At 42.7% G+C, this 20,249-nt stretch overlaps 1 protein-coding gene across 2 annotated transcripts; it reads right to left on the bottom strand.

Annotated features, from left to right (window-relative positions):
- Window positions 1-13,687: 13,687 nt before the first annotated feature.
- On the bottom strand, window positions 13,688-18,822 carry LOC147900153 (uncharacterized). Of its 2 annotated transcripts, none has more exons than XM_087377318.1 (5): window positions 17,630-18,822; window positions 17,414-17,481; window positions 15,264-17,294; window positions 14,861-15,092; window positions 13,688-14,706 (listed from the first exon to the last, which is right to left on the bottom strand). In XM_087377318.1, the coding sequence occupies exons 1-5, from the start codon at window positions 17,784-17,786 to the stop codon at window positions 13,982-13,984; spliced, it is 3,213 nt and encodes a 1,070-aa protein (XP_087233444.1). In that variant the 5' UTR covers window positions 17,787-18,822; the 3' UTR covers window positions 13,688-13,981. The 2 variants fall into 2 exon arrangements, with proteins under 2 accessions (XP_087233444.1, XP_087233445.1); XM_087377319.1 differs by having other exon boundaries at window positions 15,483-17,294.
- Window positions 18,823-20,249: the final 1,427 nt, after the last annotated feature.

Here is a 20,249-nt window from a genome sequence, read left to right as displayed (position 1 = left end):
GAGATCATCTTTGAGTGATTGGATAGAATTTATACATTCTGCTACGTGTGTGAGGTTTCAATGATTTGTACCCCTATTCTTTCACATCTTTGGCCAACATCTTTTAGCACAAGAGAATATAACAAAGAACATGGGGGGGCCAAGCTGTCGTATAATCACAAACATGTTCTTTTGTAGTTTCTCTTTGTATTCTATTGACGTTTGTAATGGTTCAAAATCTTTGTACCCTATCCTTAAATTTGTTCAATGTTCATGAACGTCTGCACACTTAGTTATCTTCCTCTTAACTGTCCTTTTGCAATTGTACCTAGGTGGAGGACAAAACATTCAAAACCATTATTTTCATTGTTTTCAAACTTCTACCCGAGACTAAGTGAGAGTGATTGATTCATTACGATGTTCGTGTGGTAAGGCCTCCAAGTGGGGTATGTCATGCCTTCTTGTATGTGTTAGGAGGTTTCCAACCCTAAAATGTTGGGGATGCTTATGATGGAATGACTTGATGCTTAATGCAACACACTTATTCAGGCCTAATGCATATACTTCAATGCTATATAGTTGATTATGCATTGACAAACCCAATGCATACTACATGAACTAGATTCATACTACTGCTATGCAGCAAAGTCAATCTAATGGAGCACTTAGGTACCTGGTAAACTCCGTAGAAAGTGTATCCATGCTAGCAAAACTTCTTTGAAGGAAACTTGCCTTCTTGCCTACAAAGTAGATGTCTCGGCCCAATTCTAGTGGTCCTAACTTTATAGTCCAGCAAAGTATCCTTGTTGAAAATTTTGAATAATGTTAGGGGATAAAGAAGATTGAATGGGGCTGAGACCATCTAAGAGAAGAGGGGGAACATTGAAAACAAGATGGAGCAAGAGGCTAGGTGATAGATACCAAAGATAAGTAGTCTTTGAGACATCCTTCATTATCTTAAACGGTAAATATCTTAGGGGTGGAATCATCCTTTGGGATGATGGAGATAATCCATATCACCCACATCATAGAGAACACTTTGTTTATGTTTGTTGTCTATAGTTGGCTCATGTTATCTCTTTAGTATTATGCACCAATTGATGAATGTCACATGAATACTTGGAGAAAATCTTTGCTTTGAGATATCTTTGGTAGCCTTGGAAGCGATAGCTTTGAAGATGGGTCCATGGATGGTCAAACTCAGAGGAAGAGTTAGTTGATACTCTAAGTTAGTTGATAACCTTGCAACTCTCAAAACGACTCTTCTTTATTGCAAAAGAGTGTGAAACATGACTATATACAATTCACAACTTTAATCTATTTCACCATCCATTTGAGGTTGCCATGTACACGAATGCTTGAGACAAGTGACCATGGCTAGACATAAAGTTATTCAAAATAAATTTTGAAATAATCACTACTAATGGATGAAGCATGCCCAAAACTAGTCCAGCCTTGGGTGAAAAATCTTGGCTAACCTTTGAGATTCTGAACATGTTTTTTTAATTGAAATGAAGATGGCCATTTTGGAAAATATGTCAACAACAATTGTAATATAATCATGTTGTCTCCAAGCTGAGGGAAGGCCTGAGATCAAGTCCATGCTAATGGACTCCCAATATGTTAAAGGTACAACACTATTGCACATCAAGTGGGTAACATTATGTACAAACAAGTCTTAAATGGATTATCCCTTTTAAAACTACAAATTTGAGACTTTTTAAATCATACATAAAACATTATTGCATAGTATCAATATGGGGGGAAATTCATGCAAAAAGGAGGCCTAAACTAAAACTTTCATAGCATTTTTAAAAAATTGTTGACACTTCTGTAATTCTAAAAAACACGACATATTCCTTATAATTTTCTAACATCGTCAAAGGTATTGAAAAGGTGGGCAATTTTTGGTACAATGATATTCCAAAAAAGATGAAATTTTGGAAGAGCTGCACAACATGAATGTGTAGATAAAATCTCTCACTTTATAAGTGCACATGTAATCTCTCACTCTATAAGTGCATCCTCTTTTGTATCAACACTAAAAACTTCATCAAGATCAAGGTCATCCTTATAACTCATGACTATTCAGAAGTGGAGATCTGGTACTATCAATAAGAACATTCCCTTCATCCCTATGAAGACCTAATGCTCCTTTCATTTGTAATTGGATCAGTCTAGAGGAGCTAACAATATGTTTGGAATAGGATGGAACCTTATCAATTGTCTTCTTCCTTAGACATCCATCATTTGTAAGTTAAAAATCATAAACAAGATAAAAAACACCCAAATGTATTTGTTTTTTGGTGGCCCTTCTTGCCCTTTTCTTTTTTGGACATACAACTAATGTAGGACATATTTCACTTTCAATGGATTAGCAATGTAGCCCTAAACTATTGCAAATAATGGAAGTCACTTGCCTTGCATATACTTTGGAATTTCTACTACTTTTGCAATCTAGAATGGATGTTCAAGAGGGTCCTCTTGAGCAATCATGGATCCAATCTTAGCTCTCTATGGAACAAGCCCACATTCAAATGATCTCCTCTCAACTTTGGCTAGATCATCATGCACCTAGGTACGTCTCTCATGTAGATACCTTGACTAAAGCTTATTGTCATCACCCAAGTTTATCTCTTGTGTATGTACATCGATTAAGGCTTCTACCTCAAGCAATTCACTCTGAGGTTATACACACTACTTTGAAGAAGGAGAAGATGTTGGCCATGCAAAAGGATTTCACAAAGTTGTAGTGTTACTCTTAAAACAATCAAGGATGAGGGCTTGGTCTTTAAAGAAATTATTCCATCATAGTCCAATGTCTCTATATCTGGAGTATGTTTTTGCCTTCTCATTCAAACTTCCCTTCTCAAACATGCACCTTTCATAGTCAACATCCTTTCTTTGATCTTGTTTCTACCTCTCAACCTCACTATCAATCACTAGATACCAGGATGGGTGAGCGTTTTAGTCTGGAGAGATCAGTGCGTCAGGGCTGCCCCCTTGCTCCTTACCTGTTTCTCTTCTTCACTGAGGCTATGACATACTACCTTCGGGCGAGGTCTACTGGGATCAGGGGTGTTCGCCTTCCACTCCGGGAGGACACGGAGCTCCTGGACTCGGAGTACGCGGATGACACAGCCCTGTATGTCCAGGACGATGAGATGATGCTGGAGAGGGTGAGGATGGCCCTGGAGGCCTTCTGTTCGACTGCTGGTGCAAAAATCAACTGGAACAAATCAGTTGGTTTTCTCACAGACCCCGGGGCGTGCTCTCAGTGGGGGAGGTTTTTGGGTTTCAGGTAGATCCCGCGGGGACAGACAGCTAGATATCTTGGTTTTCAGGTCAGCCTGGATATCACGCCAGCTCAGCAGTTTCTCCCGGTGCTAGATTCCATCCGACGGAAGCTGGCTTTCTGGAGCACTGCTAAGCTCTCCCTTGCAGGTCGTGCCCTGGTAGTCAACCAGGTCCTCCTGGCCATGGCTTGGTATGTGGCTTCCTGTTGGTGTTTCTCGAGATCCAACGTGGCACAGCTTAGGAGGTTGGTTCGAAACTTCCTTTGGTCTGGGGAGGATGGCCTCAGAGATACCAGAGCCAGGGTTGCTTGGCAGACAGTCATTCTTCCACAGGCTGAGGGTGGCCTGGGGGTCATCGATCCAGAGCTTTAGAGTCAGGCCCTGTTAGGCAAGCTAGTCATCCGCGGTTTGACCCCGGGGGGGCAGACGTGGAAGATGCTACTTCAGCAGGGGGTCGGTTCTTGTGTCCCGCGCCGAGGTGGAGAGTGGCTTCCGTCCCTCAGGTGGATCTTCACTTCCGCCCCGCTCACTCAGCCCCACTCCCCACTCGTTCGTAGCCTCCTCATGGTTTGGAGGCGGCTCCGCCTCAGTCTCATTCAGTCCCCTCCTTTGGCATACTTGCATCCTGAATATGCACAATCATAGAATCTGAAATACTAATAGACAGCCAATACATAACTTTTCTGGCTCTCTCATGCCATCCTTTAAATGCCTGCATTTCCTGTTGATTGGGAACATTAGGAAGAACTGGTTCTTCTTCATTTCCTGTAATGAACTCCCAATAGCCTTTTCCCATAAGGAAATTCGTCATTCTAAACTCCCATGCTTGGAAGTTGTTCTTGTCAAGCTTTTCAGTGACAATCTGTGAAAGAGAATCAGACGCCATTATAGAACACTGCAAAATATTATGTCACTACAAAAAACACAACTTCTGCCTCACACGGGCAAATCTGCAAAACTGACGAAAGTGGTATTTGACCACACAGTCACTTCCTAGTGACCATTTTGCATCTATAAGGATGATTCTGTAACTCCCAGTATCTCTGCGCACAGGCATACAATGCAATTTCTGTGGCAACTTTTGACCAACCTGCAGCGCAGCAATGGTCGCACAGCAAAAACAGGGCCTTTTTCTCAGTGCCTATGGAAATTTTCCGCCACCAAAATGGGCCCCAAAATGGCCTCGAATCAAAAAAATAAAGTCACCGAGGGCTTCGCCTCGTCCCACAGCATATACTGCCCTCTCGCCACACCACGAAGGGCGTCTCAATCTGAGACAGTGCACTCTTGCACTTCCAGCTATGCTACGTTTTGCTCCCAAACTCGAAAAAGGAAAGCAACACTGGTCCTCTTACCAGGACACCGCGAACTTGGTTTGCTTTCTTGAGCTCCTTACCACGAACCAGGCTCTGATACCATGTTGGATAGAAATATGTGGATCCTGCCTGCTGAGCAGGGCGATCTGTTGTTCGTCCTGTTTGTTGAGGATGTAGGCACCAACGGAGGGGACATACTTCCCTGCGTAGCTTTCACTGTGATGAAGAAGGGGTGATCACGGAGGGAGGGAAAGAGGTCGAAGAAGGCCTAGAGGGCAGTGTAGATGTCACGAGTGACATGGGCTTGATCGGTGGGGATGTTGAGGAGGGAGGGGGCAATGCTGAAGCTAGAAACGACAGGATTATCGAGGAAGAGCAATCCGAAGAGGCGATTCCAGGGAGCTGGATTGTGATGGAGCTTGAGATCCTCGCCAACTCGCCAAGGCCCAAGCTCGAAGAAGTTGTTGATCATGAGGGGGGTTTGTAGGCTATCTTCTCCCAGTTCTAGTGATGCCCTATAGGCTTTGGTATGTGCCTTGTAGGCATTGGTATAGGCACTTAGTTTATTGTGTGCCTTTTATGCCACCTAGGACACTTAGTTCTATGTGACACATAGGACACTTAGTCCTAGGTCTAGGTACAAGTACTATGTGTTAGATATTAATGCTCCAGTCTCGTATAACTACGCGGGAATCAGCTAACTCTACTTATAAGCCCCCCATATGAGAAGACATTTGAGTAGCTCGGTTATTCGGTAGGTCCTGGTTTGGACACCAGATGGGGGTCATGTGTGGCCTGATGGTTGGACGGCTTCAGATAGAGTTGGCACACTGCCAACTAGGCTACATGCAAGTGCGGGAAGGCATCCCATGATTGACCGCATTGAGGGTAGACAGAGCATTTTTCGGGACAACCCACTCTCGGGTTGCGGGGTCCGTTTGTAGCCTCAGATGATCTCGGATGGCTCTGGGTCGAACGGTGACCGTAGGTCAGTTGCTTGGTTTTGCATACCGGCTCTATCGTGTGGTCGGTGACCTATTTTGGGACCGATCCCCAATCGATCGTTTTGGGCAGACTGGATCGGTCACTCAATTGAGCCTAACCGACTACGACTGGTGGCTATATAAGAGCAAGCTCGTGAAGCCCATTTCATCACTGGCTACAGCAACCCTGATTCCTTAGCATCCAGCCTTCGTCTTCTATTGTTTCTTGCTCGCCATCGAAGCTTCTTTCACAGGAGCGCACGGTTGGGAGGCAGCGTCATCTATTGTATCAGTCCTACAGTAATTAAAATTTTGATTCTCCATACTATCTGTTTTCTCTCTTGTGTACGAGATCTTGTTATCTGTTGAGCACAGACGTTGTATTATTTTCTTACATGGTATCAGAGCTTGGACTCTAGCAAGAAGATTTGGTAGTGTGTTTCTGTTTGCGAGCAGATTGTGAGAGATGGCCTAGCCTGCAAGACTGCGAATCCCACCGTTCGGCGAAAGCGAAAAGTTGGACGGCTCTAACTATCCACTCTGGAAGTTCAAGATAAAGACCATTCTAAGCGCATATGAGCTTTGGGACACTGCTACTGGGGTGGAGAGGCCAGTTGCGAGACTGGATTCAGCCAATGTAGGACAACATATAGTACCAACTGCGGATGAGATTCTCGCGTGGACAAGAAGAAATGCAGATGCGCTGTGTTCTATTGTCTGCAGTGTAAGTGATTCTGTCATGACGTTAATTCAATATGTCACTACAGTGGAGGAGGCATGGACGGTCTTGAAAAATCAGTACGAGATCACGAATCAGACGTAGATTCAGAATCTAGAGACTCAACTCGCGAACGAGAAATTATCCGAGTCTGAAGCGGCAGAGAAGTTCATCACCAGGGTGAAGAATGTGGGAGAGAGGGAAGGAGTCTCACTGCGGCTTTCTCACATACACAATGGGGGAATACACACAAAGATGGAGGCTGAAAACAATTTTCCTCTTCTTAGTTGTGAAAGCCAAAAGAACTCTAGTACAAATAAATAGGAGAACCCTATATGTGGGTCTCAAACCAAACTCAGCTAACTAAGGTGGCATACTAACTGAGCCACAAACTAGAGTACATAAGGATAGCTGTCATCCAACTATTATTCATGGGCGGTGTACCAACCGCATCTGCAGCTAACAAGTCGGTGACATAAATGCACAACGGTCACCCTGGCATATCACGAGTGGAGCTCGATATCTCAACAACTTCTGCCTCTATCAGGAGAGTGGCTCCCTAATGACCTATGGGGAGATCTTGGATTTCCTGCTGCAATGATTCCCTGATCTTTATGAGGGCTTCATGGCTTACCTTTCATCTAGCCTTCAGGTTTTTGTCGGCTTCTCTGGTGGTTTGCATCACCCTATGAATCGACGCGTCCCACTTAACTATTGGATCTTTCTTTGTGGTCCCATCTTATTATTCTTAACACAAGTCTTCTATATCAGTAAGCATGTTTGAGTCACTCGCCTTACCCGTATCTTCGCACCACGTCCTTTTGACGGTGCGGCATAACGTTCTAGACTTCGGTACTGCGAGGTTAAGCTTGAGGGGGATGTTGCACGATTTTCCTATTTGACACGAGATGCAGAACTTCCACACTACCGGCGTGTGGTCAAAAATTGAGGTCTTGGTTATGTAGTGCCCGATTGCCGGAGCCCGCATCCACTAGCCTTCCTCCGTCATGTAGAACTGATCGAGGTGAGCCACCCTGAACCCTGCTCCCTTCCATCTATTTTCCAAGAGAACCCCTTTAGGTCATCTTCATCTATTTCGATCGCATCCACTAGTCCATGGTGAAGGCAGAATTCATCCCATTTATATCATTCTGCCCCCCAAGGCATAGCACTCGTATGAGTGCAGTTGGAGATCTTCTCATTGAAATTCTAGTCTCCTCCCAGCACCCAGTGGCGGCCTTCTAATTGTGCACTTAGCTGGCTCCAACAGGTCCTCCTCTCGATTGCTTTGTTGGGGGCATACACATTGACCACCCCGAACTCGCAGCCTTCAACTACTAGACCTACCCCTATTGACCACCCTTGAGAGTCTCTGAAATGCTCTCTCGGGCTCAACGAACCCAAGACTGCCACGACTGCCCCCTCCCCTCGATGGACCATTGACGAACACTTCGTAACCTAACTGCTTAAGGGAAAACCACATATTATCCTCATTACCACACTTGAATTCTTGGAGCAACACTACTTTTGGGTTAACACGAAGGATAATTGCTATGCACCCTCTCTCTTTAGTCGGATTACAACACCCCCTCACATTCCATGACATAATTGAAACCCGTTCCGCCCCCTTCCTCCTAACCTAGTTGGTGATAGCTTTGTATGCATCCTTAAAAAAATTAAATCTGTTCTCTTTGCTTCGTCTAGCCACTTCTTTGATTCTTTTCAACAGGCTACGATGGGGAGACGAGTGTTCCTTTCTAGTGTCTTCTGCAACCGCTTCTTTAGGCTTTTCCTCGTGCATGTGCTTTTTTTTATTAGCTTCGAGCATGTCTTCATTTGGGAAACATTGGGTTTCGTCGACCTGGGAAACCACTTCTGCCTCTTCACCATTAGAGTTGCAAAGCTCTTCCTGATGAACACTCCTAGGATGATCAGCATCTCGCACCGGCTAGGGCCCACCAGTGCTTGAAAGAGCGGCCTGCCTTTCCGTCCCACCACCATCCATTGTTCGGACTAGTCATGGGCATCCGAATTGGGCCGGACCTTGGGTAGAGAGCTCCCATGGATGGTCGCATGTATTTGGGCATCCTTTCCAATTGGCTTGTCGTCCTTCGATCTCTGGGGGGGAGCTTCTCGATGAATCCTTCCTCTGTCCCTTAGGCTGGCTGCCCCTTCTCTAGAACCCTTCTTCAACAATTCCCATCCCTTTAGCAGTCCTAAGTTGGCAGGCTTGAGCGGGTAGTTGCGTGCAAAATGACCCAAACCTTTGCATGCAAAACATGCATCTGGGTACCCCGAATTTGACGTGCAGTGCCAACGGGGAACCTTCAGGGAATTAGACTTGCACAATATGTGGGGTATCCTAGGTTCTGTCTAAGAGTACCCATGCTCTTTTTTTGCCTGGTGGGGAGCAGGATGCCTATCTTGACATAAATGGACCTTCGATCGGACCCTTCTTGTACATTATAGATTATCTTCATTTGGCTTAAGGACCATTTAGATGTAATCTTCATGGAATATAATAAAATATCCATGGGTTTGCCATCTTTTTTTTAAACTTTGGTTTTAAGTTATGCTTGCACTTCATGTTTCAATATTGTAGAATTCATATGTCATTTTTTGATCTCAAGTGTTGTTCCAAACGATGCATTTGAAAACTTAATGCTATGAAGACTATATCAAGAGAAGGATTCATTTCCATTTCTCAAGGATCATTGAGAGTTATGACATGCAATATTGCAAGTGATTTGATTTAATAAACATTTTCAAAGTCATTAAAAGACCCAGTTAAGTATATCTCTTGACATTAAATGCATGAAGACATCAAACACATTCTACAATTTGAATATTAAAGTCTTCTTTGACCTCCTTATTCTTTGCATGTTCCAAGGCCTTGCTCACCATCTTCAATAGTTCGACAACTTCACTCTCTCGTCTCATGTACTTGGATCTTGGCACACTACAATATCCATTAGTTGAATACCATACTAGCAACTCAATGGATTGTCAATGATTAATGGATTGCTTGACAATATTTGTATTACACTACTCCTAACCCATGATCAATATTTGCATATGAGTACCAAGTACATGGGTAACCCTAACGCTTAAAGTGATCCTTACTAGAGCTTAGGCATGGTCATTGGTTACTATAATCATACTCTTTATGTAGCTGATACTTTCTTTTGCTTTACGGTTTACCTTTACCTCTCTTTGGAGTTTCTCACTCTTACTGGTTTCTTCCTTTTCTTTTTTTATTTATGTTCATTTCTTTCCTTAATGATAAATTTGACTTTATTTTATGAGTGGATGCACTTCCTATTTTTTAAGTCTCTTGTAGTATGTCAACGAATAGTAAATGACCAAAAGCCTTAGTTTGGATGTCTATGACACTCACAATGAGGATCTATGTCTGGATGAATGTTGTCATGAAGGGTTATGATGGGTACTTGATGATTGGCATAGACCATGTGAAGCCATCAAGTGCCATGACAAGCACTATATGATGTACATATCATGAGGAACCTATTGCCATGATATGGTATTCTAAAGGGTATATTGGTTATACTTACACCTCTTTTATATACTCTAAATAGAAATAGATAACGAGAAGAGCAATACATAATATGGGCTAATTGTTGAGCCTTCAACTCTTCTATATGATCTAAACGAAACAATACAAGTACTTGGTACATATAGTACCCAAGTACTATTGGTTAACCATACGGTTGACTTAGGACAAGACATTGCATAAGTAAGGCATGATCCATGTTCGGACACCAATGGCCACACCCTACGAAAGGGGTACAGAGTGGCCATGACCCAAGTGTGAACAAAAAAATGCATATAGAGCTATAAGCTTATAAATGCCATTGAGACAAACTTGAGCTAAGGGCTAAAGAAGCAGTATTTGTAAAGTGTTTTTTAAAAAAAAAAGGTAAGGCGAGAGGTAATTCAATTTCATTTGTGAGGTCTTTCCTTCTAAAAATGGTAAGTCATTGTTGAATTCCTATCCGTGAACGAAATCATGTACATGGTTCAATTAAAATGTAAATGGAAGCATACCATGTGCACTTGATATAATGGACCCTACCCATGCATATCACAAGAACGTATGTGTGATCATGATTACAAATGCTATTTAAGAAAATGAGCTTCTCAATGAGTTTAATTTAGCACATGTACATGATAATTCAAATAGACACATGGGTCTAGTTATTAAGGTCTATTAATTTTCTATCATCCAAAATCCATATGATATATTTTTAGATAAAGGTCTCATAAGCTACTTTTAAGCCTTTGCCCCCTGTTCTTTTCAGATAGAGATCTCATAAGTTGCTTCAAAGCCTTGGCACCTTGATCTTTTCCTCCTAGTTGACAACTAAAGGATTATGGATTTTTTCAAAATCTACATGATCGATTATAATCTACCTCAAAGCCTTGCCAACTTGACCTTTCCTCCTGGTTCAAAACTAAAGCATTATGGACTTGATCAGTGTAGCAATTGGCGAACTTTTATGATGAAAAGAAGTGTTGGTGAGTGGAGATGTCTTTCAAGATGTAGTTGACAAAGTATCTATTGATCCCATAATAGCTATGACTTAGCTCAAGAGCTAGAGGAGCCAAGCCAACATCACTACCTAATGGAAGGGGATAACTTGTAAGGATTCCAAAGATGGCTACTATTAGTGAATTACGTTAAGAACATGGAATAACCTACTCATGAAGTTCAAAATTTATCTCCAAGGGCAAATGATGACCCATATTATTGCTTTGGGTTGTACAACCAGATGTAACTTGAGTGGATACCTTGTTGGGATTTCAAATGTAAAGCTCATGTATCCAAGAACTGTTACACCCAATTGGCATTTTTTGAATTTGGAAGGACGTAGAACATTTTTGGACAACTTGGCATGATATCACTTGTATTAGTGCCTTGAGTGTGAACAAGCTAGTATCAAGCTTCTTCTGGCATGCACTTGTACACAAGAAGATTAAAGCAACACCCAAGCAATCTAACAATATGTTCATGCCTTAATATTACCAAGCATATGGATAGTCATCTTTGATGCTTCAATTTGCAAGAGAGCCTACATAAATATGAATGACTCATCATTTATTTGTACATAAGGACATTCATGCCATGGCAAGAGGCAATATAGCAATATACCGATGCTTGATATTGCGAAGTAGTTTGATTTACAACTAAAAGCCCATATCCATCATTAATGGAATGCTAGCCATTACTAAAGAAATATCTACAATAATGGCAGCACAATTTGTTGGCATGAGGATGTCCATGATGATTGAGCATGGTATACTAGAGGGGGGTGTTGTTAGGGGGGCTTGGCATTTTACGAGTAAGTTTTTGCGAGTTTTGTGAGCTTTTATTGAATTTTTTCTATAGCTCATGGCATGCCATTAAAGATTGTATGGTGTAGAACTCTTACAACCACCTTGATCTCTAACTACAAGGATTGATTTGACTCAACCATAATTATCTTTTTAAATGGGAAAATTTAAGCAGAACTATGCAATTAGCATTGCAAGAAATTTAAAATATTGTTTTATGCACGACTTGTATTCTTACATGCAAAGGACCCAATACAAACAAACACATCTCCCACAAAACTAGAAATTAAAGATGTACAAATATTTGACCTATGGATGACCATCGTTACTCTGCTCCATTGCTACAAATTCCTTGGAACAAAACAAAACTTGAACTATGTTGCCAGAGGGGTATAAATTCCTTAGAAGAAACAAAACTTTTGATGCATGTACAATTTGACCTCTTTGACACTAGAAATGAGCTTAGAAGGCCCAAAAGCCTTGAAAACAACTACAAACATGGGTACCTTTAGATGAAACCCCAAAATGCCATCTGGAAAAAAAGTTGTTGGCACCATGTCTTTATAGCTCGCTAGCGCGCTATTGTTTCGGCTATTTATGCTTGGCTCTACCACGAATGCAATGATGCTTGGCTACTGCTTGCTTGCCTTTATAGCTTAACGGTGATCTATTGATCCAAGGTATTTATGATGAGATCTTGTCCTCCTAGAGAACTAGCTCCATGGTTTCCATTATGTTTATGAAATATATTGCCTGGATTTATTATTATTTATACTTACATGGTGATATGCAAGAATTATAACTAACCACTAGCTATAAAATTCACACATAAAAATACTTGAAAAACTCACAAACGCGCAAAAAAAATTACTCGCAAAATGTCAAAATCCATTGTTAGGCATCCCAAGAAGTTATTACTGTGAGCCATTCAAAGCATCTAATTGTTGTTGTACTTGGCTAAAGCTTAAGCAATTGGAGGACCTGCTAAAAAGAATCCTTGAAGCAAGAAGAGACCAGTTAAACTACACACTATAATATAAAGATCAAAGAGCAAGAGCAACCTACAATATCAATACTAAAGGGAATAGGAAAGTATTTGGAAGTTTTCAAGGTTTATATCAATTGATGCAAAATTCATTGTATCAAGAAGTTTCCAAGGTTTACATCAATTGATGCAATAATCATTCTATCAAAACAAGTTCCCAAGGTTTAGATCTACGTGATGCTGAGAAAATTTTGCATCTAAACAATACTAAAAGGCTATTTAAGACTTATGATAACTGTAAAGATAATTTTCTCTCACTAAAAGGGATGGCTATTGGGATCTCTGAGGAATTAATGTATGCATACTCTAGGGTTATTAAATCATGGATTGAGGTATTATGCTCATATGAGTGACAAAGCTTGGGATGTATTCAAAACAAGCACTGGTGAGGGATGGCCTCTTGGATTCCAACGAAGGTGGACACTCGCTAAAGTGCTAAAGGATAATGCTTGATTAGGCATCAAAATAAACTAGCTGGCCGATAATTATATAGATCACATACTATGATGCAATAGGGTCAATAGACCCATGATCGGGTATTAGCTCACAGAGAGTCATCGCTCTTTAATTAGGGCTGTTAAGCCTAAGACTAGCTGTTGCTAGATGAGGAATCCAGGAAGGGCTATGATGTGAATAAGCTGCTTACGTGGATCCCAAAAACGATTTATTCATGGTTCGTGTTCGGTGGCCCAGCAAAGATTAGTTCAAGCCTTAGGGCTAAAATAAATACATACACAATTGATTCCTGCTGCATGTATACCCTGCACTTGCAAACGAAAATTCTTACAAGTCTATTGTTCTAGAAACACTACATCAGAGAACGCCTCACCTGAACAAGTTTGGCAAGAGCCACTCTTTGTTAGAATTGTCATCATGAGACCTTTTTCTTGAGCTCCTAAGTTCTGTATAATTTTTGGTAGGTGAGAATTTTTCAAATTGTCAACAATGGTGTGTGTTTTGAACTCCAGGATTTCCAAGTCCAGCATGGAGTAATAGAAGATAACCTCAGCATTTGAACTAAAAAGTGCCAACATTTGCTGTTTGAATTTGAAAAAAAGAGATTATTAGAAGATAAGTTCAGCATCTTTGACAATGTATAGCCTGTGAGAATTTCCTGTTTACTATATATTTGAATAATACATTTCATGGTGAGGGCAATACTTTGTGTATTTCTCGATCCAAATGAGATTTCTAGCTCGCTTTCTAATATTCCCACTGCCCAATTCAGCAAAAATGTTCAATCTGTCCTCTTTGGAAATTTGAGAAATATATGCTCTGTACAAACATTTGTTTCACATGTCTTCCATGAGTTCAGATAAAAGCTCTTGCATTAGCAGTCCACAAAGAGTGCTCTCAACTTCTGTCCCTATCTCTTCAATTTCTTTGCTGAAATCTCTCCATCTGCTTCTCGTGCATCCTATATCCCTCTGTAATAAAGAATCCATCAGACCCGACGGCAATGAGAACCCCATCTTTTTAATCTCCTGCAAGAGATTCCTGGGGACTCTTAGCCATGCATGAGCCTCCTTGACATAACTTACTGCTCCTAATGCATCGAGTTCCAATGCTTCAGTCACACAATCCAAAAATATCTTACAACTAAGCCTCTCCCCTTTCTTGAGCCTTTCTATCAAGTCCATACTTGCTGTGTCCTCCAAGGATTGAATGCCTTCATCACACAAGGACATATGCTTGAATTCCTGAAATTGAGGAAAGGGCAATTCATCTCCATGTCCTACCCCCTCATCTCGAGCACCTTCAGTGCCTTCCTCCTCACCTTCGTTCCAAAAGCAACCAAAATCAGGAGAACACAGTGAAGAAATTTGAGTTTGGTGCTGACTTGACATAACAGAGATGTTAGCAGCATCTGTTTCCTCCCCCCAAAGTGCTTCTGATGTATAGTCTTCATCTTCTTCAGCACAAGAATCAGCCTCAGTGTACTTGATCAAGGTTTCCAAATCCATTTGTGCAAGCAGTTCATATCGTCTAACATTGTCAAGCAACTGTTGTCTGGCTTCTGCAACAGAGACAAAGCTATATTTGTTATTCTTTGGCAACAAATGAGTCTAAGCAGTCATAAATCCTCAATGCTAGGCAGAAGGATTGCTGAAAGCTTGTCTTTACACAGCAAAGCCAGCTCTCAAAACAAAACAAAACTTGTCTTTAGTTACCTTCAAAACTGGCAAGGGACTTGTCATGAACGGGAGAATCTTCCTCAAACGTTGCATCGAGAACTGACACAGGACTCGATTGTTGGAACTCATCCATACACAGGGAATCAGGAGAAGTAGGAGGCTCTCCTTCAAGGATCGTCTCAACCCTTTCTTGTCCAAAAACTCTAAGGAGAAAAGGAGGACTTTTGACGGTTTCGAGAGAAGTGTCTTCTTCAGGGACTTGTGGAAACTGCACATCCAAGTGGAGGTCAGTTATGCCCGTCAAAATTCCAACAAACCATCAATGAGCAAGAAGTCTGAGTTACAATTTGCAACTTCATACAGATTTGAAAAGGAGAAAAGAAAGAATGAACTTGAGGCAGGTGCAATTGCTCCAAAAAGCAAACACTTGAAAGATTACCTGATCAGGATGACTTGAAGGAGCTTCCTGGTCCTCCTCTCCTACAACACAGCTGTTGTGGTTGGTTCCCTGATCCCACCAACTGAAGTTACATAGCTTCAACAGGCTCGGTATTTTTTTGAAATTATGCTGCCGTCCTGGCTCATCTACCCTATTCTGATTTGGCAACTCGTCACAATCTGCAGCCAGTGGTAAGCCCGAACTTAAAGATGAACCTACCAATGTAGACGTGCATTTCTCGTCACTGCAATTTTGTAGTGGTTCCACTATCAGATTCTCAGTTTCACATAGCAGGCGTCGATCGTGCTCCTCAATATTTGATGCTTCATTAGAATCCCTTGAGCTTTCATGGGCAGCTAGCTCTACTCCTTCAGAGGGACTTTTGTACATACAGTCACTCCCTAAGCCATCATTCTCAGGCATCGAGCCTTCACAGAATGTCTCACCAATTGTGGAATCAACAAACTGATCTGTTAGCAAAATGCGACCTTCCATTTCCAAGGCTTGGGAAGGGAAGACGCGGAAGGAATTGGCTTCGGAACTTTGATCAGAATCAAAGAGTCCGTGCTGAGAAATTTCTTCTTCTAGAGCTTCTAATACATTGGCTCTATGTTTGTTCACATCTCGTGAACTCACATCCTCCTGAGCCCAAAGGCTTGAACGTGACAACGCGCTGCCAAAAGCGTCTTGCTCGAAACATTGACTATCAACATCTTCTGTTGGAGAGGATACGAATTCGAAATCTTGGATATCAACATGATCTCTAGCAGATTCAAATTCTTCACAAGTAGCGTGGTCAATTGCAGCAGTTTGCCTTCCTTCAGCAGTTCTACTGAGGATCCTACCAGTAGATGGATCTTGCGTTGTGGCTTTCCTGCGCAGAAACGATCTCGGCAATGCCCTTTCTTTCGCTTTGACTTCTAGATCGCTTGTGTCTACTGCATCTCCATCTTTTCTTTCCTTTCCAGATCGGAAGAAGCGACCATAGAAGAGATGAGCCCCCACTTTCAGCCTATTCGAAGCATTGCTCTCTTGGAAGGATTGACCCGGACTAGCCAGAGTTCCTACCGTCTTACCAGAGCTATTCAGAGACCTATCATACGGGAACACCTTGCTTTGCGAGGAGAGATCCTTATCGGGCTTTTGCGCAAATCTCTTGCTAGCAGATGTCCCCAGATTAAGCTCGGGACTTTCGGAGATTGCGCAAGTGTGCTTGGCCTTCAATCCAGTTGGGGGAGTAATATTAGTGACGATAGTCGCACTGCTTTTCTTCTCCTTGTTGCCGTTCCTCTGTTCGAATCGTCTCTCCGTTTGTTGAACGGGATGAGCATGACATTGTTTGTCAGACGAAACTTTCTGCATGGGCTTCGACTTCGAAGATTTCTTGGGATGCTTTGCACCACTTTGTGCCTGCTTGATTTCCATCTCTACCAGCAGAGAGCGCACCGTAGTCTGCAGCTTGCGGGATCGGCTGCTACCTTCAAGAATTTTGGCAGCGGCTTCCATCAACAAAGCCTTCTTGTTGGGGCTGCGCAAGGGGCTCTTCGCTGGCGAGGCTGCCGGTTTGCTGGTTCTTGATTTCGCTGCGAATTGGCTTCGCAGTGGCGATGAAGGCGTCGCTACAATGCTGTCAGCAGGAGCCCTCTTGATCCGCTGGGCCGAAGATGTAGACTGTGAGGAGCTTTCCGCAGACTGTTGAGCTTCTGCTTGGTGCTTTCTGCCATCGCTCACTTTGATTCTCTTCGAAGATTGAGGCCTCTTTGCTTGCCCATCCTGGTGAGCTTTCATGCAAGCCCTCGTCTTGGCGTCTGCACCAGATCTTTTGGGCCGCTGCCGCTTCTCTTGCAAGACTTCGCACAGTACGAAAGGCCCTTGCTTGACGTGCAGAAGTTGCCGGAGTTCCTTGGGTGTGTCCACGTCCACTTGAGAAGAAATGCTCCCGTCCATTGCATTTCGGCCAATCAACTTACTCACGGAGCCTTCAATCTGCTCCTTCCGCTCGTTATGGGCTGCATTGGTTGCATGATTGTGCTGAAACAGGACGACATTATCGTTCTCTTTAGATCGCATTCTAAGTTCTTTCAATCCCTCTCTGTCTCGTCCTCATCCACAGAGATTGAAATACTTAAGTAATGGTTGAGAGTACAAACCAGAATTTTCTTCGCGATGGCACGTTTGTCGCTCGCATCAACGCCGTGAAGTGGCGAATTCGGAACATCTGTAAACCGCAGAATTCAGAGCATGAGAAACTGAAAATCGTTAATCTCTTAACGCTTCGTTGCAGTAGAAAGGCCTACAGTCGGAGGGTAGCGCTTCATCCTTGCTCAATTTAGACTGTAGAAGAAGATAAGCAGTCCGTCACTCACCGGGTGCAAGATATCTCGTATTAAACGATTTGCTGCCAAGAACACGATTCCAATCAAAGAGCTGGGAAAAGACCCCGATGCAAGCGGCACCTATGTTAGCGTTTTGCTTTCGTCCCAAGGACGGCGTGGACGCCCAAACGCTCGTCTGATCATCCATAGCCGCTTCCTACAATCTCTGCTTGCAGGAGGAAGCCTACTAGATAAGAAATACACGAGTTTTGGAATTGTCGAGCTTTAGAACAGTGAAAGGCTACAGGAATGCGTTGGAGAGGACACAGATTGGGTGGTCGATAGAGCACGGAATATACTAGCGGCACTGTAGCCGCGTGCGTCTTACTACTTGAGAACAATAAAAAAAGCTCAAGGAGCTTATAGAGGAGGCTGAGGAGGAGGAGGAGGAGGCTAGTGAGGGATGAGGCGTGTTTTGAACTTGAATTGGCGCTCGGGTGAGGCTTCCCAGGACGTGCTGCGAGAGTGGACTGTAGACTGGAGGGTGGCAGTCATGCTGAAGCCAAGAAGAAAGCTCACATGTAGCTGCAGCTACAGGAACAAGAGGTACGAGCATACGAGAAAGGGGAAGGCATGGAACGCTGACTCGCCCAAAGTTGGAGACGATGTTGGGGAGGGAGCCAAAGGGGGGGCAAAGCTGGAGCCAAATGTACGAAGCAGCAGGAAGAAGGGAGCTGCGAGCAAGCTTTTTTTGAATTGGGGAGGAGCAAAGGGAGCGGAGCGCAGACCAAGAGAGCAAGATGATGAAAGGAGGTGGAGCTTCTGTGTGTTTCGGGTGTTTGCCTATCTTCCTCTTTCTGTGTGTGTGTGTCTGTGTTTGTGAATTTGTGTGTGCCACTCCTACAATTACAGTTTTGCAGCTCAGCTTTCCAGCTCGTTGCCCCTCAATTCTGTTGTGAGAGAGAAGAAGGACATAGCTTGCTTTGTATGGAATTCCACGATTGGAAGACCCAGAATGGCATGCATGATGGTTTGCAGGAGGAAGAGACTGCACAGGACTCAATGCAAGGTGGGCTCTAGAGAGAGTGATTGAAAAGAGAAGAAGAGATCCTCACAGAGAAGTGAGCTCAGAGAAGAGGAGGGAGCTGGCTTTGTAGGAAGCTGCAAGGATGGAAGACCCAGAATGGGAATGTGTAGATAAAGAGTTGCAAGAAGGAAGAGAGAGTGCTCAGGCTTGATGACCAAATCAAATTTAAACACAAAGAGAGAGAGAGAGAGAGAGATTAAAATGATGGGACTCCAAGAATGAAAGGTCAGGAGGAAGAAGATGAACTTTATTTCAAAGAAAGGTAAGCTCAAGAGGGAGTGATTGAAAAATAGAAGATGCAACTCAAAGAATATGAGCTCAAGAAGATGAACTTTTATTAAAGAACAATTCAGAAAGAAGAGAATTAATCTCATTTGCTTATGGCTCTGCAACTCCACTTCTTTAATGAAAAGCTCTAGCTTTTTTGTTCAATCCTCTCTTGCCTACATTTCTACCTCACCAATTTTCATCCATTGTAGAAGATGAAATTCTTCATTGTCACATCCTTTCACGGCTTTCTGTAGCTTCTATCTAGATGCCCCTTTTTGCTGTACAATATGCTCCCTCATCATACTCACATGTAACCTCCAATTTCCTGTCTAGTACAACATGTCTGCCTGCTTTGGGTTTCTTGCTTGCTTAAAAGTTAGCTTTGTTCTTTTTCTGCCATTATTATTTTTTTAAATTTTGTTCTTTTTCTTTTTTTAATAGGGTTAGAAAAGAGTTGGAATAGCTTTACAAACTCTTTCAAGGCAGAATCCCGAACACCTCCGCAACCTTTGATAATAGGGACTCTGGGGACTCAATTGTGAGCAACTACTTTGAATTGCTCTAGTGCACCCTCTTCTTTCCGCAAGTTTGCATGCCATCCCAACAAGTCTCCTTGAAAGCTTTCTAGCACAACATTGTAATGCCCCAGCAATGTGACTCATAAGTTGGGTAAAACAACCTGCCAAATCATTGTCGAGTCTCATTCATCCTTCTTTAGAATCACACAAGCTTTTCTTAAATAGGAAACCTGTTTCTACAATGCCAGCTGACTCTGAGCTGAGCATCCAACTTCCAACCATGGTAACAATGTCGTGGCCTCGCTGAATCACTTCTTTGAAATTACCTCCCACACCTGCATAACCCAGCCCTGCGACGAGCCCTTCTTTCCCAACTCCTAGAGTCCTATGCACAAAAATGATTAATTGCTCTTATCGTTGCCAAAAGAAAAAAGGAACCAACTAAATCACCCAACAACGGAATCCAACTACAGAAACATGTTGGGTAACATGTTCATCCTGTTGCCCGCCCAACAACAAATCCACTCTCAAATCAAAACGCTGCCCGTGCCGGTGCTTCAGGAATGTATTTTGCGATTTGCATCCGAGATCCCAACTCAAACGCGTTCTCATTTCTGTTAATTAATGGCCTACATTGATAGTACAGACTCTAGGATCTCTGTTTCTTTACATAGAGCATGACTTCCAAAATTGAAGTGCTGAGACAGTGTGAGACTCCCCGAGACTCTCTGAATTGGATTGAAATGAATTCATTCCGTAAATTTAATTTTGACAAACACGCCGCATGCGCTTTGGT

This window comes from Dipteris shenzhenensis, chromosome 7 (assembly GCF_047967505.1).
Source record: "Dipteris shenzhenensis isolate YYH24624 ecotype China chromosome 7, Dip_SZ_1.0, whole genome shotgun sequence".
In the NCBI taxonomy this organism is placed as follows: Eukaryota; Viridiplantae; Streptophyta; class Polypodiopsida; order Gleicheniales; family Dipteridaceae; genus Dipteris; species Dipteris shenzhenensis.
Note: the sequence above shows the minus strand (reverse complement) of the source record. Positions and strands in the feature narration are given on the sequence as shown.

Bases quoted from the DNA above. Each gene is read 5' to 3' on its own strand.
- LOC147900153 (XM_087377318.1), bottom strand. From the start codon at position 17,786: ATGGATGATCAGACGAGCGTTTGGGCGTCCACGCCGTCCTTGGGACGA. The intron at 17,482-17,629 runs GTGAGTGACGGA...TGCGGTTTACAG, and splicing joins TACGAGATATCTTGCACCCG to ATGTTCCGAATTCGCCACTT. The intron at 15,093-15,263 runs GTAATCTTTCAA...TTGGATGTGCAG, and splicing joins CTTCAAGTCATCCTGATCAG to TTTCCACAAGTCCCTGAAGA.